General features: G+C 40.4%; 2 protein-coding genes across 4 annotated transcripts in view; one reads left to right on the forward strand and one right to left on the reverse strand.

Annotated features, from left to right (window-relative positions):
- The window catches only part of Pptc7 (protein phosphatase targeting COQ7), a 37073-nt gene extending 17804 nt beyond the window's left edge, over positions 1 to 19269 (forward strand). The window contains exons 2-6 of the mRNA XM_047560917.1: positions 3629 to 3808; positions 8852 to 9050; positions 12538 to 12661; positions 14178 to 14307; positions 15471 to 19269. Of these exons, the coding sequence (XP_047416873.1) occupies positions 3629 to 3808; positions 8852 to 9050; positions 12538 to 12661; positions 14178 to 14307; positions 15471 to 15529 (692 nt within the window). The 3' untranslated portion in view covers positions 15530 to 19269. The remainder of the gene's footprint in view (positions 1 to 3628; positions 3809 to 8851; positions 9051 to 12537; positions 12662 to 14177; positions 14308 to 15470) is intronic.
- A 742-nt stretch (positions 19270 to 20011) lies between these two features.
- The window catches only part of Rad9b (RAD9 checkpoint clamp component B), a 30997-nt gene continuing 28087 nt past the window's right edge, over positions 20012 to 22921 (reverse strand). For 2 of the 3 annotated variants that reach the window (XM_047560359.1, XM_047560358.1), the window contains one exon: positions 20668 to 21211. In XM_047560359.1, the coding sequence (XP_047416315.1) occupies positions 21086 to 21211 (126 nt within the window). In that variant the 3' untranslated portion in view covers positions 20668 to 21085. Of the gene's footprint in view, positions 20454 to 20667; positions 21212 to 22921 lie in introns of those variants that run through there. The other variant, XM_047560357.1, reaches the window with a different exon arrangement.

Here is a 22921-nt window from a genome sequence, read left to right on the forward strand (position 1 = left end):
TAGTTGCCTGCCATTCTTTCCCTCTCGTTACCCTCCCTGTCTGTGGAAATCTGATCTACCCTCCAGGGCCTACTGAATGCTACTTCTCGGAAGGCTTACTCCATTCTCATGGTGTCCTGTTGGCACTCACCACTGGTTATTGACCGTCCATGACACCATTTGTGGGAGCCATTAGTTTGGTTCCTGTGTGAGTAGTCAGGCTCCCCACTAGGAGGGGAGCAGCTCAGGCAAGCTGGGTCTCTCGTTTCCTTAGCACAGCCTCTGTTTGCTCTTAGTGATATTCTTTTGCTGTTGGACAGGTGCTGTGCTGACATTTTGGGATCTTAAGCAATCTATCAAGTTATTTATTTATTTATTTTAATTTTTAAAGATTTTGATAGACCTTTATTTTATTCACTTTATTTCTATGTGGTGCAGAGAACCAAACCCAGTGCCTCACACATGCTAGGCAAGTGCTCTACCACTGAGCCACAACCCCAGCCCCTCAAATTATTTTTTGTTGCCTTTGAAGTGTATTGTGAATGAAATTTCCTTTACATCTGATCATTTCTATTGTTTAAAAAGTGTTCTTGCTCTTTGTGGACTAGAACTTTTGCTTATGCAACAAAGGACATGTTAATTTCTGGATAGAAATAACTGCCAAATATGGATGAAACTAGGTTTCAAATATATGTGTGCTGTAGGTTATTCTGGCTTTTGCCAGATTCTGATCCTGAATATGACTCTTCCAGTTATATAACTTGTTCTTTGTAAGTAAATTGCAGATGTATACTAAGCTCCCCACCCTCCATATCTTTTTTGGAAAGTTTATATGCTTTTTGAGTGTCTGTTCTAAAGAGATTTAACCAGTGGCGTTTTGCCTGGGATCCTTTGCCTGTGTAAAAAGCAAACAGGTGCCTGAAAGGTTGTGCTCTATTCTGGGAGAAATCTGATTAATGTTGAAGGGCTGTGTCGGGTCAGACTCAACCTGCTGACAGATTATTTAGTGAGTGCCAGGATGGACTCTAAATGCTATCTCAGATTTTAATGGTTATCTGTGAAGGGCATTTGTAGATGAAATTAAATTGTATTTAAAGTTAATTGTAACTGTTGAACTAGAGACTAAGAAGAAATTCTGCCCTTGAGCAGGCAGTAGTTAGAAAAGAATGAGTGATTCATCAGATGAATCCTTGTTTTAACATAAATTGTTGCATTTTAAATTGTGGTGAAATCTTAACCCCAGTAAAATAAGAATTCCTCAAAAGAACTTTCTAGTAAACTACCTTAAATTTTCATACTAGTTAACCCAAGTCTCCCCACAACTGCTTGAAAAACAAAGTAAAATACAATACTTTTTCTTGGTAATGTAGATTTCTAGTTATCCTGATGCTTTTCTTTCCCTTACCTCTAGTCCCGCAGTCAACTGTACGTTTTGTGGATGCCAAATGTCTGCAAACCTTTCACAGAACCTGGGAGTCAGATGGAAACTGATTGCTTAGGGTCCCTCCTGCTTGTGCTCTTACTCCACAAGCGGTCAGAAAGAGCTTTAAAAAAAAAAAAAAAAAAAAAAAAAAACAACTATTATCATTATTATTTAAATTTCATATTGTGGTAAAAAGTAGAGAGATGAGTGTATCTCTCATCCAACTTCAACAATGTTCCATTCATGACTGGACTTGTCTCATCTACTCCTCCATCACCCACTCCCCCATAGAGTTATTTGAAACAAATCCCAAGCTTTATGTCATTTAATCAGCTAGTTTGGAATTCCCCCAAGGTGAAATTTTGCTTACTGGTTAGCCACATAAAGTGGGGAAGGTTGGTAATAAGTTCTTAGCCTCCCTATTTTTGGTCTTCCAGTTGTGGTTCCTCTTTTTCAGGATGTGTTCCATTTTTGTTTGATAACTGCTATCACTAGAAAAAATAGCTTTGTGTTCATGTTAAACCAGTTTCATAGCAAATGCCCTCTTTAAAGATGCATATGAAAGTTGCACGTACAAAAAATGTTTATATGTTTAAGGAATTTTGTGCTCACAAAGTCTTAAAAATGTTTTAAATTCCTGCTGAGGGTGTAACATAGTAGTAGAGCACAAGAAAATTCTAATTCTTTTATTCTTATTTTTTAATTTTTAAAAATAAAATCATAACTGGGCAGAGTGACACACACCTGTAATCCCAATGGCTTAGGAAACTGAAGCAGGAAGATCGTGAGTTCAAAGCCAGCCTCAGCAATGGCAAGGCAATAAGCAACTCAGTGAGACCCTGTCTATAAATAAAATACAAAATAGGACTGGGGATGTGGCTCAGTGGTTGAGTGCCTGAGTTCAATCCCCAGTACCCCCAAAAATAAGATAAAATAAAATCATAAGTGCTCATAGTAAAAATAAAATTCAAACAATACAATGCTATGAAATAAAGGCAGATAGTCTCCTTTTGTTCATTGATTTCTTTCACTTCCTTATTTCCAAAATAACTGTTATTAGTCATTTCTTACAGATTTTATAGGAAAAAAACACTTAAAGCCTTAATAATATGTATGTTTGACATATTCTCTCAGTTCCTTTGAATTTAGTAGGCAAGAATCGATTTTAATATTGAAAAGAATAACTAGCTTAGTGTTTTGCAAGGGGTTGAAGAAGAGATTATATGATACCAACTTTGATGTTTTATTGATTTTTCTTGAACATTTTTTTCCTCTTGATTAAGGACCTTTAAGCAGACTCAGAACTCATTAGTAGCTCTGTGGACCTATGGAAATCTCGGCACTAGTGCTGTCCAATAGAAATATAATGTGAACTACATATGTAATTTTAAATGTCCTCATATTTACGTCAACTAAAAATTATGAAATTTTAATAATAAATTAGTGCATTATATCCAAAGTATTATTTCATATGTAATCAACATAAAATTAATGAGGAATTTCACTCTTATTTTTTATCCTAAGTTTTCAGCAGCACATTTCAGTGTGGACAAGATCATTTTAAGTGGATCTTGTTTCATGGGCACATGTGGTAATGGCTGTCATGTTGGACAGCACAGTGGTGTCTCTGAAGGAGGAAGAAAGGGCATAGAATTTGTTTTTTGTTTTGTTCTTTATTTCACAGTTATTGACCAGTGTCTGATGTTAAAAGTTTCCTCCTGTTGGCGTGTTTTTTAAATCATTGTTTGTTGTTTTTTGTCTTTGATGCTAAAGATTGATTGAACCCAGGACCTTGCACATGCTAATAAGCACATGCTCTGCCACTGAGCTACACCTGAGCCCTGCTTTTGATATTCCTGATTGCCAGCTCTGATTCATTTGTATTATCACTAGCATCAGAATTTTTAAAAATCAGTTTCGTTCTTATAAAATCAACAGTACTAATAACTCAAATATCATAATCCTGCTGAAATTGAACTCCTGGCAGGTAGGTATTGCCACCCTGTGGTAACTGAAAAGTTTATTCATCAATATATGAAACACCAAATTCTAAGCAGAGAATGTGATTTAGGAGTATTGATATATAAAAACATTAAACTTGAGCACTTTATTCTGAATTTGGAATAAGCATGCCCTAGCATGTAGTAAAATTAACTGTTAGGAGGAGATGGAGCAACAGTTCCTGAGAAGTTGGTGACAATATTCTTTAAATGTAATTTATTTTAGGGGTTGCAGATGGTGTAGGAGGATGGAGAGACTATGGAGTTGACCCATCTCAGTTCTCAGGGACTTTAATGCGAACGTGTGAACGTTTGGTAAAAGAAGGAAGGTTTGTACCAAGTAATCCCATTGGAATTCTCACCACAAGCTACTGTGAGCTGCTGCAAAATAAAGTACCTTTGCTTGGTAAGTAGATATCCTTTGTGTTTCCTCTTTGAAGAAATCTTTACATGGTTAAAAACAAAACCAAAGATGAGATTTACCAATCTAGCTTTGTTCTGAGGCTCTTCCTACCAAACAGAGTTTGATGAAGATTCCTTGGGTTAACCAGAATTCAGAGTTCTGCTTGGAGGGAATGTAAATAGGTGTAGCAACTTGGAAAAATAATTTGGTATTATCAAGTAAAATTAAACGTGAACAGACAATATGCCCCAACAATTCTACGTTTAGGTATTTATGCTAAACTTGAGAAACTATTGTGCTACTCTGTACCAAGAGCTGGATACAGGAATGCTCTAGTAGCATTTTTGAAAGAGCATTGTGAAAAGGAGCAACTTAAAGCTGCTCTCAGTACTCCAAAACATGTAGTGAAGGTTAAAGAGGACTTTGTAGATTACCCCCAACAGTCCTATTCCATGTATTTCATGTTCAGAAACATAAAAAGTTAAATTGTATTGTTTATGGATTCTAAAATAAGGTTAGAGGAGAAAGGAAAGCAAGAGATTATAAAATTCAGAATATAATTCTCTCAAAGGGAGGAAAAAAGGGACTAGGATCTGGCCTGCAGAATTCACGTGATTGCCTTTGGGGAGTTAAAGTTGTAGACACTGCAGACTGCTAACAGTTGATCAGTCCCTAAAATAGTCAGGCACAAATTAAATCCCTGTTAACTTTATAGTAGGAAACTTAATACCAAATACCTTTCATTTGATTATCTGGTATGCTAATGTAGCATCTTTTGGCCAGGCTTCTACATATGTTTGTTAAATGGTTTCCTGGGAACTTACCCAGCCTTCAGAGCAGGCTCTCAGAAAGGGTGTTATTAAGTTTCTGTTACTTGCCAGCACTTTGTGGTTATTAGAAGACCTCCTACCCAGTCACCATCCACATTTAAAATCAGACTGTTTTTCATGTTACTGAAGATTGCCATGTTGTAGAGTTTGCCTTCAGTTTAAATCCTTTTTAGGAGGGGTTCTTTTAATCACTCTGCCATCTTCAGTCTTCTCCATGCTGTGTCTAAATAGCTTGTTTTCCTTCTAACTGAAGAGAAATCATGTCTTGCAGTTTCAATGTATACTGCTTTTCTTAATATCCCTTATTTTGAACATGCAATCTGGAAATTGCCTGGCACAGTGAAGCATTCTAGATTCTATTTCTAGTACTTGTCAATTTGCTATATGACTTTGGGCAGAGCACTTAACTGTGACCCATTGAGTCCAAAGTTTAAATGGAGAGAGAGCTCCCAGACAGTAATTCCAGGGTGCTAACTCCTGCATGTTCTATGAGTACCTCTGCCATCACCTTCCCACCCCACCCTTATCCTTCACTTTGCTTCGGGACAGCCAATTACAAAAAACTTAACTGTCTTGGGTTTTTTTGGTACTTTAAAAGCTTTGGGGTTTTGCGTTTTTTTGCTTTTGTTTTTCCTCTCCCCTTCCTCTGCTTTCCTTCCTATTTACCTTCATTTATATTGGAGATGATAGTAAAATAAAACTTAAGAACATATTAGTTGTTTACCTATATTGAATATTGTGATTACTCTTTTCTTCGAAAAGATGCACTTGTCATTTTTGTCATAAACACACTTCTAACCCCCCACCCCCAATCTCTGGGCTGTTTGCAAATTTTGGCAAAGACAAGCTGTGGAGCTTTACCAAATCTCAGTTAGATATACTTTTAAATAATGACAACTTTACAAGAGTAAGTAAATTTTTTTTAATCCAGCAATTGCTTAAAAGCCTGCAGAATAAATCCAACATAAAGAGCAAGTCAGTAGCTATATTACTTATTTATCTGAATTTCTAGCTACTTTTGGGCCTGGGTTGGCATCACAGGCTATTTGTTGTATTGCCTCAGAAACCTGAAGGGCATGCAGAGATCTCAGGAAGCCAGTATTTCTTAAGAATTTGAGGGGTCAGTCCTAATAAGGTTATCCCTTTCTCTGATGCACAAAGGCTTAGTAGTAGATTACAAAATAAGGGCTGAGTGATAAAAATATTTCCGTGTTAGCCTGAGGGATTTGCCTGGGTGCCTGTCTCTGTGGGTCAGTTGTCTGAACATCCAGCACTCATTCTCAGCACCTCCTTTTTTTGCCACTTTTCCCCTTGCTTGTTTATCTCCAAACACATAAGAATGATGAGCTCTTCTCCCAATATTAGGCTGTTGAGGCCTGAGCCATATGCACACACCACTAATTTGAGGAGGCAAAGGGAAAGTATACACTGCAAACCCAGATGATTCTGCAAGGCTGGGCTTGGGTTCATTGTTGTTGCTTTAGATACTGTAGAGCTCGGGAGGAGTGTTTTGGTTCTAACCTGGAGGGCTACTGCCACAGGGATAGCAAAAAGCCTGTGTTTGTCAGTGAGTAATAGTGAGTCAACATCAGTCCTTGCTGCAGTATAATTTCCAAGACTGTATTACTCATCTGTCATTTTTCATTCTCAGGATCTAATTCCATCAACTTTCAGAAGATCTTTTTGTGTGGCATTCTATTAATGATAAATTAGAGTTTTTGTTAAGTTAGGAAGGAAAACTAACTGGTAATCTTGCGCTACTGTGGAGCAGGTTTTGAGAACACTATTAATTAGTTACATCACCCATGGGTTTTTTTCGTTTGTTTTTTCTTGGACATTTAAGGGATAGGAACTTGTAGCTTAGCAATAATGTCAGGTTAGTTCTAATGCATGTACTATAGATAACAAGGAAATGGAATTTCTGAACATTAAGGATGAGAAGGATGCTTAGACTTAAGTTGTTTACACTGTTATATATTTTCATTTAAGACAAAATTATTAACACGAATTAGATACCCATAATCCCACTAAGAAAATTTAAGATTATAATGATCTCAGATATTTTTCTTCATGTTTATGCATATAATAATGGTAAGTGCATTTGAGTGTACTTTGTGCTTACAGAGCCCCATGAGGTAGGTACAGAGGAATTTTGTTCCCCATTTTGTTAGGAAGAAACAAGCCTACAGAGAACAGGTGGCTTACCCATAGGCACTCTGCTAGAAGACACTGGCACGTTGGGTGTCACACAGCCAGTTCCACAGTCTGTTTGCTTTGTTTTGCTCTATCATTTTAATAGTTTAGACTTTGCCTAGTGCTGCTTTTCTTTAATTTACTTATAGTAAGTTTCACTTTTTGATATAGTTCTTTAAGTTTTGATGTCACCCTTTATTTTTTAAAGGAAACCTTAATACTAGTTTGTAATCTACTCTTTTCACCTAACTTCCCTAATCTTTCCTTTCCACATATATTTAACAATTTTAATGACTGTCAAATAGGTATCTGTTTTAAATGTTAACATGACTTAACCAATTTTAATCCTTTGAGACTAAGGTAATTAGTGTAATTCTTATTTTTGTAAATGAGGACACTGAAGCATAGAAAGGTTAAGTAATTTGCTCCAGGTCACATAGCTGGTAAGTGGCAGAGCTAGGACTCAGGCCAATTGACTCCAGAATCTGTGTTTCTCTAATATTACCTGATGGTGTGTAGCCTTGCAGTATGGGAATGTACTGTAACTTATTTAACCAGTCTTAATTTTAGATGTTTAGGTTATTTGCAGTTCTTTCTTAACCCCCAATCACCCCCCACTCCCCCACCCACCCCCTGCCTAAGACAGGATCTTGCTAAATTGCCAAGAATGGCCTCAAACTTGAAATCTTCCTGCCTTGGCCTCACAAGTAACTGGGATTACAGACATGTACCTGGGCCCCTCTTGTTCTTTCTAATCTTAAACACTGTTTTTGTACTTAAGTCTTACTTGCATGTCTTATTTTCTTGGGATAAATTCTCATAGATAGAATTGCTCAATCAAAGGGCAAGTACATTTTTCAGGGTGATATTGCCCTCAGAAAGGTGGTCCAATTTTACTCCTTACCACCACAGAATAAGAGCGATCACATTCCCTATACTTGGGCCAATATTAGTTACATCACCAATTGTACAATACCTTCTTTTAACTCTTATTAAGCTAAAATCCTGATGAACTGATTATTTTTTCATATGTTAAAGACCATTTACATTTATTTCTTGATGAACTGCACATTTTTCTGGTAGAGATAAGTCTAGGTTTAACTTTTAGTAGTTGAAAAGAGGTCCCGTCTAGTTGTACAATCTGCCTTTCGGTCTGAGGAGGGATATGCACGTTGTGTGCAGCAGAATTGAACAGAGCTCTGTGGGAATGCTTGGAATGTGGCCTCTTCCCACTGAACATCAGTCTCTATAAAGTGAACAAGCTTACCTGTGAAAATTGATCTTGTTACTTCATAGTGAGTCATTAGTCTTCAATAAAAGTTGTTCATGACTGCAACAGATGGAAGTCTGGTTTAAAATTGCTATGTGCCCTGTCTTAAATGTTACTGCATTTTGTGAAGAAGGCTTCCTGAGTGACTAATGAGAAGTGTCAGGAAAATTTAACTTTCTGATTCTGAGTATTAAAACTTAGTAACAACACCCATTTGAACATTTGGCATGGATTATAGATTGCACTAGTGAAATGAAATAGTGTGATTAAATACTAGTCATTTTTCGTTGCCTACTTCTGCCAAAGGAAGAATTGAGATCTTCAATGACCCACTTACTATGTATAATGTGATCATTTTTTGTTGTTGTTGTTGAGGTGGTTGTGGTGCTGGGGTGGAACCCAGGGCCTCATGCATGCTAGGCAAGCACTCTGCCACCAAGCTACACCAACCCTATTCTTTTCCCACCATGTTGACCCTGATCAGATTATTTTTTGACTTTTGTTGTGGGTATAGAGCATAACTAAAACAAGTCTTGGGCTAGGGGCAGAGCTTAGCAGTAGAGCGCTTGTCGGGCATGAGGCCCTAGATTTGGTTCCCCACACCACAGAAAAAAGAAAAAAAGAAAAGTCCTATTTAGGCAAGAGATTCGAATATAAATTCAAATATGATATTCTTCGGAGTTCTGTGATAAAAATGTGTGTGCAGAGACAGCCTAGGGAAAGAAAATAAATGGATATCCATTTTGTTTCTAGGTAGCAGCACTGCCTGCATCGTGGTGCTGGACAGAACTAGCCACCGCTTACACACAGCGAACCTGGGTGACTCAGGCTTTCTGGTTGTCAGGGGCGGCGAAGTTGTGCACCGATCAGATGAGCAGCAGCATTACTTCAACACTCCATTCCAGCTCTCAATCGCTCCCCCAGAAGCCGAGGGAGTTGTGTTAAGTGACAGGTAATCTCCCCTCAGCCATTACATTTGAATAGGATGTGGCTCATCCACAGGTTCCCTCCTGCACCCCCGCATATAATAGGGAACAGACATTTTCCATTTTCCTATGAAAAAAGAAGACTCAGAATGCTTTCATAATGAGGACCTTCTAGTTGAACTTTGAAAGGTATTTTGTTTGAACTCGTAACAGCCAAGTTGAATTCTGATAGATAATCAATCATTTGACAAGACTATGAAAACAGTATTTCAGGTATCAGTCTTTAATACCAGCATGCATTAGTACATGCAGTGTGTCTGTTAAATTGTGCTAGAGTAATGAGTCATTGTTCATGCATGCCACTGCCTGTGCAACGTTTTGCATACATTGTTAGGGAAGCTCACAGACATAAATAACTTCCTGATTCTCAGGCCTTTTTTTGTACATCCAGTAGAACTGCAGGAAACAGTCAGAAGTGGTTTTGTCCTGCATATGGTCTGTGATAATGTCATTGAAGTATTCTCTTTTCCTTCCTGACATCTTCTCTCAGTTCATTTTTAAATTGTTAATAACCTCCCCATACAGTTAGAATTTTTTCGAGTTAATGTTCTCACTTTTCTTACATTGGAGTAAGGCTAAGACAGTCTCAGATTTCACTGTGTTAACAAAGTTGTAGGATCTGGCACAAACATTGGCACTTCATAAATGGGTAATGAACCTTTTGTAAACAGAACCACTCTACCAAGTGCCTTTTTGTTTTTTTCTGCTTACTAGCTCTTATTTAACCAGATCTTAAGTCCAAATTAAGATAAAGTGATTATTTCTGCCTTCTTCAAATCTGAAATGAACACATTATATAATTAAATATTTGGTGTTGCCCATTTAAAAGTCTGTTGCAGACTTTTAGAGAATGGGAAGTACTTTCAGATTTAAGCAGATTATCATAATTAGAAGAATATTTTATTCTTCAATTGTCATACACAGTGATAACTAGCTTTATTGGAGTGGGGAGACCTCACATCCTCAGTAGACGCCCAGTTCAGCTAACAGTTTTTGGAGAATGGCACTTTAATTCTCCTTGATATGCTGCTTCTTGTTTTGACTTTTGAGTGCTGGAGCAGCCCTGCTGGATCACACATGCTGTCTTTGGGGCAGCCTGCTTAAGAGCTGCATTCTGCCAACCTGCCAGCAAGGTAGATAGAGGTGGCTTCCCCTCAAGCCCAGAGACAGCTTGCTAGCATGTGATTGCAGCTCATGTTTCAGTGCAGTCAAAAGTTTCCAGCAGCACAGTATGTTCAATCAGAATGGGCAGAACTACAGCTGGCAGAACACCAAGCTCATGGGTGGGAGTATTAGCAGAGGAAAAACTGTCCAATGGGAGCAAGTCTCTCACAGGCAGAATAGCAAAGGCCACTCCTGGGGAAAGAAAAACCTCAGCATAAAATAGAGCATCAGTGCCAACCTGGTCATTAATCTACACTTCTAGAACCTGATTGGTTTTCAAAGACTGAGCAGAGGAGTGTCTTGTGTTGTTTCTCTTCTACAGGAGGAGTTGACCTGGTTTCCACTACTTTTACAAGTGTGTGTGTGTTTCCTACCTACTGCATGTTTCTCTTTAGTTATTGCACACTCTTCTCTATAAAATAGTATTTCAGCCTTAACTTAGAGGTTTTCCTTTAGTGACTGTTCTTACAGAATATTTGTTACATAAACGTGTAAGTGTTCCCTACAAAGAAGCACATTGCTGAACTCTAGATGCACCACTTCTTTCCTCAGTCAAGCAAAGATGAACCAAAAACCTTCTGAGTGAACTTTGTGTAGATCCCCAGGCATAGTGTGTGTTGGTTTTTATGTCTTTACATATTCTATAACATTTATGTAAGTGTAGGGGTTTGCGTGTTCCAGCTCGGGTGCCTTGGTTCTGGCCACTCCCATCTGGGTCAGTGCCTTGAGTTTTTTCCTTGCACTTATTCCTTAATTATAGGTTAAGGCACATTATTAGACATCTCATCTTTCCCTCTCCTTGGAGGCCCCAAAGTGGTGAAGGTGGAGAAACGGGTGAGAATCAGCCTCAAAGGCCCACTGGGGTTCGCTCCTGTTCTTATGTCTGTTTTCATCATGCATTGTGATGAAAAAGATCTACCTCTGTGTGTGTCTCTGTGTCAGTGGTGTTCCTTAGTTTGGCACTAGGGATTGTCCTGGGCACTTTTATCACTGAACTACATCCCCAGCCTTTTTATTTTTTATTTTGAGACAGGGCTTTTCTTCAGTTGCTTAAGGCCTCAGCCTCCTGAGTCACCAGGATTACAAGCGTACACCACCGCTCCTGGCTTCCTATCCGTTTTTTAAAAACTGTGCACACAAAAAAAGTAGTGAAAAACTCCCTTCTATCTGTCCCCAGCCACACAATCTGCAGAGGCAGCGCTGTTTCTGTGACTCTTTTCAGTTTGTTTCTCTGCATTTAGGAGTGTCTACATCAGTGTCTCCTCCCCCCCCCCTTTTTTTTAAACAGAAGTAGTTGCATATGCTACACACTGTCTGTGCCATGCTTTCTTCCCTTAACAATATCTTGAAGAGTTTTTTCCCACTTTGGAGGACATTCTTGATTTCTTTCGTCGTTCAGTCATGCAGCAGATGTTTCTTGAGGGTCTGTGTGCCATCACACTCATAAATACCAGTGCTTGGTGAGCACTTTGTTACAGACCTCGCAAGAGATAGGCACACTCTTCTCCTGGGTGCCCAGCATCCCTCCCTGACTAATGCAGCATCCTGAGAGTGTGTGCAAGGGAACTGACAAGTGCAAGTGAGTAAGACAGGATGGAATTTGGCACTGAAGAAGTAGGAAATGAAGAGTCACTTCCCCCAAGGTTGTAGAGTGTGCTAGATCTGACTCAGAAGAGAAGCCTTCCTCCTCTTGAGCTATGTGTGACTAATCATCAGACTCAGTTTTACTTGTTGGTTTCAGTTAACCTATTAAGTCCCAAGTTTTTGGTTCTGCAAACATTGTTTCAGAGTTACCATAAATGGTATATTGTTGCTCAACTAAGCTTTTAGGTCTTCCACATCTGGAACAATGGGATTAAATAGATTAAGCTTTGGAAACTTTTTGTGGGGTGGCGGGGTGATACCAGGGATTGAACTCAGGGGCACTTGACTATGAGCCACATCGCCATCTCTATTTTGTATTTTATTTAGAGACAGGGTCTCACTGAGTTGCTTAGCACCTCACTGTTGCTGAGGCTGGCTTTGAACTTGAGATCCCCCTGCCTCTGTTTCCTGAACCACTGGGATTATAGGTGTGCACCACTGTGCCCTGCTGGAAACATTTACATCAGAGTTTTCAATGAATTTTCCTCAAGGTTAGGAATTTCAGAATGACCTTTTTTTTTTTTTTTTTTTTTAAACTGCATTTTAAAGCCTCATTGCATTATAAAATGATGCCTGTAGGACCCTTTGAATTATGTCATTTCTACAGGACTTCCTTAACTTTGCCCTATCCTGTCCTTGCTACAGCCCAGACGCTGCTGATAGCACATCTTTCGATGTCCAGTTAGGAGACATTATCCTGACAGCGACAGATGGACTCTTTGACAACATGCCTGATTATATGATCCTTCAAGAGCTTAAAAAGTTAAAGGTAATTAACTCAAAGGCTAACCCCTGGAAAGTTGCCCTCTCTGAGCGACTGAGTTTTATTAAGTCATGTGTGTTATGTCTTTGTAGTTTTGGAAAGGACTATTTTGTGAACGTTAGGAAAATAATATTTCTGCTATTCCAAGCAATTATAAAAATTATACATTTAAATATTCACAAGAGAACTTAAGGGAAAAGAGGCTTCTCACCCAAGCATTTAGTGGGGTAATTAAAGTAGGAAAAGTCCAGATGAGGGCATTTCTTGTTTGTATTTTTCTTTGTATTTTAATGATGTTGACTACTGGTTGTCTCTTTCTTTTTTTATTCTTATAACACACCCAGCAGGAGTTAAAACTGGAAAAGACAAGAAATAGCCATCCCAGAGCCAGCCAAGGAAAGCAGGCAGCTAGGAGCCTTGATGTGACCTGAGCTCAGCAGTAATGAACAGTTCAGGCTTCTCCCATATAGATGGGAACAAGGAGAAAATTAGGCTGCCCCTATTTTCCTGACTTTGTCAAAACTCTGGGAAAAATGTGTCTTTTCTAAGTCCTTACCTCTATCTATTGTGACTTTGAATAAGCTTCTTGAACTATTGAACAATAGTTTCCTCACCTATAAAATGTGGAGTAATAAAGGTCCTGTCTTACAGGGTTACAGGGACAATTAACCCAGACCAGGTAAAGGGAATCCTTAGCATCATGCCATGTCTGTGTGTTCAGTAACTGTTAGGTGCTTACCTGTCACGGGTACTGTGCTCTGTGAGCAAAAACCACATTGGAGCTTAGGTTCTAGTAGGCGAATGTTGGTGGTAAATAGTAATGATGCACAGCAGGATAAGGGAATGAAGAGGTCACGCCTTGATAAATCGGTCAGGAAAATCCTCTTGGGGGAAGGGGCATTGAAACTGAGGCCTATTATTACTATTAGACTGAAATGTGTTAGCTCTTTGAATGTTAAAGCTGAAAGGACCTTGTTTTCCCATCCCCATTTTGCAGGTGAGAAAGTTGAAACAGCAAGGACAAGGGTGTGGCTCAAGGTCACACAGCTAGACAGGCGTCTTTCATCATGATGTAAAACCGTAAAGATATTTTCAGTGGGACAGCTGGTGACTCTTACTTGGAGAGCAAACTGCAGTTGGCTGGGCTGCATTCTCAAGCAAGGGAGACTTTTGAAGTCATCATGAAAATGCTATCAGAATTCACCTTTTCAGTCCATCCCATTTTAACAAGAATACCTTAAGAGTTTCAAATGGGGGCATAAAAGTAGAAAGTCAAACTTGAGGGCCAGAGACCATCCCAGCCAAGGTCTTTGTGAGAGGTGTGCAGGGAGCACCAGTGGGCTCAGCACATTGCTCAAGGCACCACGTTTACTGTCTTCTCTTAACTAGAATAAAACTTAAATGGTAGAAGATTAGATAGATGTTACTATCTTAAAAAGTGACGTCTATAAGAAGCATACTTGCATGCAGAAATCATATGAGGTGTTGTGGTAAAAATAACTCCCTTATCCTTTCATCTCAGAACTCAAATTATGAGAGTATACAACAGACTGCAAGGAGCATTGCTGAGCAAGCTCATGAGCTGGCCTATGACCCAAATTATATGTCACCTTTCGCACAGTTTGCATGTGACAACGGATTGAATGTGAGAGGTAAGCATTCTTTGGGAACATCGTAAGGACTAACTGGGACAGAGTAGAGTGGGAGTTTCTGGCTGTGGGTGAGACTGTGTCACTGTCCTCCCCTAGCTGTGAGCCTGTGCCTTCAAGCAAGGTTAGGAGGGCACAAGCAAGGATATGTCCCGTGTCCTCCCATTGGGTGCCCTTCAGGGCTGAACTTTATTGGCTACAGAGGCAGGCGGAACCTGAAGCCCTTTATTGCCACCACTGCACTGCTTGGACCTGAGCCCTAGAGACTCGGAGCTCTGCCTGGAGGGCCTGCACATTCCAGCAGTTTAACATTCTGCCCTTCACGTGTCTGACATTTCTCTTCTCCCTTCCTCTGGCTCTGTGGGACTCGTTGACAGCATTTGCCTGCCAAATTGCCACAGCAGATTTTGAAAAGAGAAGCAATGTGAAACTGCCCTTGACTGAAGAGTCCTCCTGTCTGCTACATGTTGTGACTTTGGGAGCAGGCCAGTCTCGGAGCTCAGTCTAGGCGACATGTTGGTGCTAGCATATCAGAGTAGTGGGGTTGGTCAGGCTCTCGCTGATATAATATTATGACATGTAGAGCGTTTCTTAGCCCTCCAGGAAATATTAAAATAGAAAAAAGGAAAAAAAAACCCACATGCCATAGCAGTTTGGCAGATTAGAACACAAGGCTATTCCTAGTTTCAAAACACTGGGTATGTTTGTCCAAATTAGGATAGTGGTAGAAGCATGTAACTTTCTCCTCAGGCTGAAGTTACCGTAACAGATTTTGTCTTTTCTGTGATGATGTAAACAGAAGATGTGGTGGCCATTTTTTTCTGTGAGGGATTTTTGATTAGCCAACTGGCCTGAAATGCAAGCATTTGTCTCTTAATACTTTTTTGGGGAGGGGGTGTACCAGGGATTGAACTCAGGGGCACTGAGCCACACATCCCCAGCCCTATTTTGTATTTTATTTAGAGACTGTGTCTCACTGAGTTGTTTAGGGCCTTGCTAAGTTGCTGAGGCTGGCTTTGAACTCACGATCCTCCTGCCTCAGCCTCCCAGGCTGCTAGAATCACAGGCATGTGCCATGGCACCCAACTCTAGTGCTTATGTAGGCCCACAGTTTTGACTGACTTTTCTTTTTAAAATGTACTGATAGGTTTTCATTCTTGTTTTAGGTGGAAAGCCAGATGACATCACCGTCCTTCTTTCCATAGTGGCCGAGTATACAGACTGACTCGCTGAGCTGTCGACTCCTGCCTTTCCTTTCATTGTCCCAATTTCCCTGCCATGTGTGCTGATCCTGCTGGCAGGACCACGTTTCTTTGCCACTGATCTCAACGGCCAGTGATGTAAGCCTTTTGCCTGTCTTTTTGAGACCCGTTGAGATCTTTGTTGAGAACCACTACTGTCATTCACTAGCTCATATCTGCTGGCAACAGTTGAAGAGAAGCAAGATTTGAAGATCAGCCTTCATTCCCGAGGAGGTTTTCAAAGCCTATTACTTTTCAAAAGCAGTTGAAGTATTGAGAATGGGTAATGTTGGTAAAGCAAATTCAAAATTACAATGTGTTAAAGGGATTTTAAGTCTAACAAGTCATAAATAATGATATGTCTGATAGAAAACATACATTATTCATCAAAAGAAATGTTACATGTTTTCCACAGGCATTGTCTTTGTTATGATGATTGGGTGTGGCTTTATGTTTTCATTATAAACTCCTATTTTCCAGGAGCTTATAAGTATGCTCTGGGTTATAAGATCTTGGTCCCAGGAGCTTTTTTGTTACAAACCGAAAGAAAAAAAAAAGTAATTGTAGTTCTATGGATGCAAATATTTTGTGCTTTTTAAAAGATGCTTAATTGTGTTCCCATGATTTAAAGTTTTGGCAGTTTATTGATTAATCCAAATCACAGGCTGGTTGCCTGACCTACTGGGGGAGGGGGGCATCCTTACCAAAATTCTCTAATGGAAATACTACTCAAGATTGTAAAAGTCCTCAAAGCCCAGAAACTTAATGTTACGGCTGGAATTGCCCCACTGTCTGCAAGGTGCCCTGGGTGGCCTCTCTGGCCCCAGGCCTGACAGGTTGAGAATGGACAACTGTAGCTGGGTTTTTGCTGGCTGTGACAGTCGTGCTGCCCAGGTAGCCCTCGGACCTTCCCCTAGGAGCCTTGCTTTCTTAGAGCATGCACCAAATCACCGCGTCCACGAGGCAAGAGCACGTGTGCAGTGGCAGCAGCACAGAAACCCCAGGGGAAGACTCCTGGTGATGATCTGACTTTTCCAATCGCCCCAAACTGAAGTGTAGGGGTTTCTGAATCAAGCTTAATGTTTACAGTTTCTGAATAGCCATTTTGCAGTGTATAGTTTCCTTATAAAAACTACCCCGAATTTGGTTTCCCATTACCTGCAGGCTCAAACTTATTTTTAAGGTTTATGTACAAGTTGACTGCTGTAAAGATATATATTTTTGGGTCAGTTTTTCCTTCATTAACTTGGTGGTAGAAAAATATATATACTTAGAACTCCTTAAATTAAAGCCATGTTTTATATATATGTCAGGTAACATTGGTGTATAGATGAGAATGCAATTAAACCTGACGAGAATCTACTTGAGGAGAACACAGAAAGTCTTTTCTCTAGAGGAGATACTGACTCCCTGGTTTATTGCATTAAAACTTGTGTTTGAGGTTACCTCAACTTGTTTTAAAAGATTTTGTTTTGTGAATTTGTACTGTATATTTGAGTAACTGTCAAGCTTTTGTTTTATTTAAAATTGTTTAACATGTACCATGTACATGTCATTACTATATTCAATGCATCATGCTTGTAACAGGCATTTCATTTATAATAAGAATGAGTTATTCATTTGTAAGCCGTTCAATAATTTATCTACTATTCCTAAATTGGCATAATATTAGATACCTATTTTGAATCACCTTTAATTACACGTCAGAATGCCTTAACTACCCTAACTTGACAAAACAGAATTCTTTGGTAGAGGAGATAGAGGGTGGGTGGGATGTGGAGGGAGACTGTTTAAATAAGGAGAAATTGTCATGCTCTGCTAGAGTGTGGATGCATATGTGGCAAGCGGGGTATTTATTTTGCACAAACTCTTTGCAGTCTCTGGGTATTTAAAAAGTAAAGAAAGTTGCATCCTGAAGGGGTTGGTTAAAAGGAACACATTCAAACTAGGACTGATGACTTCAACTCTTTTGTCTGAGTTTGTAATTACTTTTGGTCAGAGGTATGTAGCCTTATGATCTGGATATATTTTGCATTAATTTTCCAATGCCTCCATTTAATTACTGGTAGGAGCAGTACTGGTCAGGTTGTTGGCTTTGCTCTGCTCTCATTTAACCCCTCAAACAATCTTTGTAAAGCTAGATTGGTGGTGTTTTACACAACTTGTTTAATCAGCTTACTGTTTTTGAGAAATGATTGTTAGAAATTGACAAATGTGGTTGGTCCAGTGACACTGAAAATAATGGGGCAAGAATTGAGTTTCATGGTGGAATTGACTTTGGACCTGGCCTGTAGTTTAGTGCATAAATACTCTTGTTTTCTTCTTTCCCCTGTCCCTTTTGTGTCATGCACTGTGTTTTATGACTGCTCGGGGTCAGGTTGAGTGCTGCTTAGCAAGCAACTCTCCTCCTCTAACTGGTCAGAGGCTGCGTTGGACCCAGAATAGAATTTTCCAAGTCATACACCTGTGCTTCCAGGGGTGTGACTGAGCTATACCACTTGGGTCGAATTCTGAACCTGATGTGTGTGTTAATTGTATTTCAAATCAAGCAGTGTAAACACACACACACACACACATATTTGCCTCATGTAGTGGACTTTTATAACAAAAGAGAAAATTTGGATTTCTAATTTACAAATGGCAAATTATTTATCCCTCTCTGGATGCACCAAAGACCAGTAAAGTTTATAGCTTTTCCATCTATATTTATAAAGCAATACTGTATTATAAAAATCAATATTTTTATCACATGCTTGAAATTTTTATTTTGTTCTGTTTTAAAATGTGCACTCAACATATCAGAACCTTATTTCTTCCTGTGAACTTAAGCTGCCTGCGCACAGAAAACGAACTTTTTTTTTTTTTTTTTTTAACCAAATAGAGATGAAGAAGATAAGAGTCCATAGGCTCTTAAAAACTGGAAGAAGAAATGAGGGGGGAAAAAAGTTGTCCCAAATTACTGTACTCACTTGACATTGTTGATGGGTACTAACTCACAAACAAATCCATTCCAGGTGTGCGTGTCTGGGGGTTGGGCTGTGTCTAGAGTAGAAGAAACTCGGTTTTGAGCCTTGCAGATGGGAGAGAGTTCTCTCCTGTCAGCTGCATTTGTTCTGGATAGAGAGTAGCCCGAAGATGGAAACCACCTTCAGTACCACCAACCTACTACATCAAGTAACAAGGCAGGAATTGTGAGGATTTGCTGAGTCAGTTTTGAGTGTTTTGGAGATGGTCAGTGAGATTGGCTAGAACTGTGAATGTTTGTACCTTTGGATAAGTTCATGGTTCCTTGTCACCTTAATACCAGCTATCTTTGATAGAAGCTACAAAATTCAGTTGGAAACTGAATCACATTTTTGCACTTAACGAATTTTACAATACCAGAAAAACCAAAATCTGCTTATGAAACACAATACAAAGCAGAAAACATTTGGATTCTATTTGTTAAAAGTAAACTGAACTTCTCAACTAAAAAGTGTCCATGTCAGAATTTAACTGTTAGCAGGTAGTTTGTGGCAAAGATGGCTAAATAATGAAGCAAATTTGAATCTGTGTATACTAATAAGCTGCTTTTTTCTGTTGAGACTATCATTCTTTGTCTTACCCAAGAGGCAATTACCTGAATTGGATGTCTGAAATATAACTTATGCAGGAATAGTTCTGTAAATACATTTAAATAAACTGTAAAGATATTTAATAAATATAGTATTTATACTAAACTGTACGCCTTTTGTTTTGAATGGTAACTAAACAAGGTACCAGCCCTGGACATTGTTATTGATCTTCTTCAAGCTCTCCATTTCCAAGGCTCCTTAGTCAGCCTGGCAGTGAACCTGCACTTCATGTCTGCATTTCTGTCCTTTACTGCTTTAACTGCCATAGGTCTGTCTCACCAGCTTTTTCATTACATCCCTCCAAACTCATCAAAATGGACTCATAACTGAATGAGAATTACAGAGGTTTTCTCTGATGAGGCTTTGCACCTTCCAATTGGTACAGAGTGAAACTACCAAAAAAAAAAAAAAAAAAAACTGGTGTACTTATTCTTAGCACTCTATCAAAGTTCTAAAACCCGAAGTGTTTACGGCTGAGCTGTGTAGCCACCCTTTGCAGACCATGCTGCATCCAGGCTGCTACCGAGGCTAAGGCCTTTACGATATGCCCCCTGTCTACTTCAGTGAGGGAATCGGAAACTCCATCCTCAGCAAGCAGCCCACAGGGTTACTCTTGGGTGCAAAAGTTCTCTGTAGTTACCTACATTTGTTAGGAACATAAATTCAGTGTTAAAAATTGGTGTAAGCAGAAGACACATAAATCTTTAGCCTACCTTTTTGAGAAAGGATGTAGTTGAAAATATGTGGGCATTGCCAGTTTCCACAAAAAGCTTGGTGAAAGCCCATTTTCATTCACTGAGAAACATCTTGGGATGAACTTGAGTTTTTATTAGGTTATTGTGGGTAGCTATGACTCATTACTAAGCTGCAAGAGCCAAACGCATTCTGGTTTCAGTTAGAACTCTGTTCACAGTTCTGAAGCATACTAACCCACTCAGCCACCTTTTCAAATTCCTCACAAAATCTAAAACAATTGCTTGCCAGGTGACACTTCTTCCTGTTGATGGTTTCCCAAAGACAGCAGTGAGATGTTACAGAGGCTCATTCCTGGGGTTGTAACGGACTGCAAACAGGCCTGGGAGGAGAGGCGCACACCATATTACCTAGCAGTGTTTTTGTGCCAGATTTTTTAGTCTGTTTATGCAGGTAAGAAGCTAATTCTTAAAGGGCCAAAGAAGAGACACATTTGTCTCCCACATTCCACTCCAAACCCAGGCTCTCTTGAGTGTGGAGGCTGCTGCACTATTTTAGATAATACAGAAATATTTGACATCACTTCCATTCAATTATTTTCCTGTATAAAAAATAAAAAATCATCTGAAAATCAGAACAATTGAAGGCTATGAAATAAAATCTTACCAAATACAAAAAGATTCCAAAAAGTGAGAATGATTTTTTTTTTCTAGGAGTAACTTTAAAATCTTAGAATATTTTTTAGGGGCTAGGGATGTAGCTCAGTTGGTAGAGTGCTTGCCTTGCAAGCACAAGGCCCTGGGTTCAATCCCCAGCACTGAAAAAAAATAATAATAATTTTTAAAAATGAACAAAAGTGATGTCATTAGAAAAGACTACATTAACTCTGCAGTTTCTAAGAGTACCAAATTCCAAATGTTTACAAATATAAAATACCTGACTACTAGTCACAAAACTCAAGACATCCTGATGCACTTCAGTTAGCTTCTGAGGGTTTATCGTGAAGAACCGGCAGGAAACAAAGACTAGAATGAGCGCGCACTGAGCTGGAGAACTAAGGGGCTCTCCCTGCTCGCAGGCGGCATAATGGGTTTAAAGCACATGTGTACACTTGACAAGCTAGCTCGTGGTTGTTGTGTGCGATGCTGCCGTTCAGAAGAGCAGAGGCCCCTCGTCCATTTCCATATCTATTGCACACTCGGTACGAAGACTCAGCTCAGCCATCACTAAGCACTAGAATGAGACACTGCCATTAATCACATCCTCTTCACTGTCACTTGCTATTGCCAGACTGTCCAAAGGGTGGTTGGAGTGTTCTTGCTGGTCAGAAGAAACTGCTCCAAAGAACATGCAAGAAAACTAGAGAGAGAAAAAAAAATAAATAACTGCAGTTTATTCCAAAGTGAAAGTTTGCCCAGTTAGTGCTCCAGGCGATGGCCCTTGCATAACTCCACCAATGTGGTCTTCCTATCTGTTGGTGCTGGCTCGTGGGATATCATTATCGGCCCACCTAGTTCTAAAACCAGACCCTTCCCTGACATCAGAGGCCCAAGACGATCTTCAGTTTGGTCAGCGATCTCCACTGGCCTCCCCCCTGGACGCCATCAGAACTCCGGGGCTGAGCCAGACCTTCGGCAGGCCATGTGAACTGAGCCATCTCCTCTCATTTTCCTGCTCCTCGGCCCTGTCTTTAGAAAGCCTCTGACCCTACCACTCCACAGACTTCAAATTGTGATCACCAAACATGGCCACATCCTTAAAGTTGGTGCCTGTTTCCTGCCTTCATCCAGTCGGTGGTCCCTCCCTGCCTTCCTGTGTGACCCAGCCCTTCGCCCAACCTTCAGCCCAGGACTCCCTCCCACACTTAGCACAACTGGCATTTGGGACCTGATGATTCTTCATCACAGGGGCGGCATGTCCTGCATGGGAGGATGCTGGCCTCTCCGACTCGATGCCAATAGCACTCCCTTCCCAAAAGGCCCCAGACTTGGCCCAAGGTCCCCTGGGGGACAAGGCCACCCCTGGTGAAGAATCACCACCTTAAATGCCGGCAGCCCTCAGTCCATGTCATGTACACTTGTGACTGAAATGCCCATCTGCATGCCAGGGAGTCAGTTTGAACTGACGTCCACACACCCTCTTGCCTGCTTGACGGCCACCACTCACCACACTCAAGCCTTGAACCGGTCCTTCAAACCTCAGTCACTGCCCCCATCTCTCCCTTTTCCCTCAACCCCTGTGGCCAACCCACACCCAGTTGGGAGCGTGTTGCCTCCTGAGTGAGCTGTCTCCCTCGCCACTCTCTCCACCCCTCATCTGAGGGTTTCCAACTGAGACCGTTCGTGCCTGGCCACGCCCCACGATTCACATGGCTAAGGTCCTCCTGTGAACACAGCGCAGTCAGCCCTCCCTGCTAAAGCCCTTCAAAGACTAAGTACCAAGGTACTTTGCTTGACTGTTTACAATCCACAGGACTCTTCCAGCACAATCCGGCCATCACCAATTGCTGTGGCTTCACCTTGAGCTGTTGTCTCCCTCGGCAATCTGCTCCCCCAACTACAGAAGCCATGCTTCAGTTTCTTGAAACCAGAATGCCCCCTCCAGCTGCAGGGCCTTTGCACATGCCCCACAAAACTCACTTCCTTATCCCTTCCAGCTCAGGTTAAGCACCAGTTTCAAAGGGAGGACACCCTGGCTGCCTGGAGTAAGCTGTTCAGCACCTTAAATCTCAAAGCACCCTAAACTTCTCCTTCACTGAACTTAGCTTTTTAAAAATTTCCCTGTGTTCAGGCATGTGACTTTTATATCTATGTCCTAGTCCCTATTCCCTATGCCCTCTTTAGCCTCTAAACAAGTTTATTTTGCTCACCACAGTATCCCTCGCATGACTCTCCAGGACACCAGCCTTCAGTAAATACAGGTGGAAGTTCATGGAATCACGAATGAGTAAGTCCTGCTCTCGGGTCACCTTCAGGTATCAGAAGATGGGGATGCTTGTCAGGTGGCAGTTCTGACAGCAGTGTGGACTCCTGACTCCAGACAGAAAGCTCCAGCTTAGTAAGGGTCAGT

Source organism: Sciurus carolinensis, chromosome 8, assembly GCF_902686445.1.
Source record: "Sciurus carolinensis chromosome 8, mSciCar1.2, whole genome shotgun sequence".
Lineage (NCBI taxonomy): Eukaryota > Metazoa > Chordata > Mammalia > Rodentia > Sciuridae > Sciurus > Sciurus carolinensis.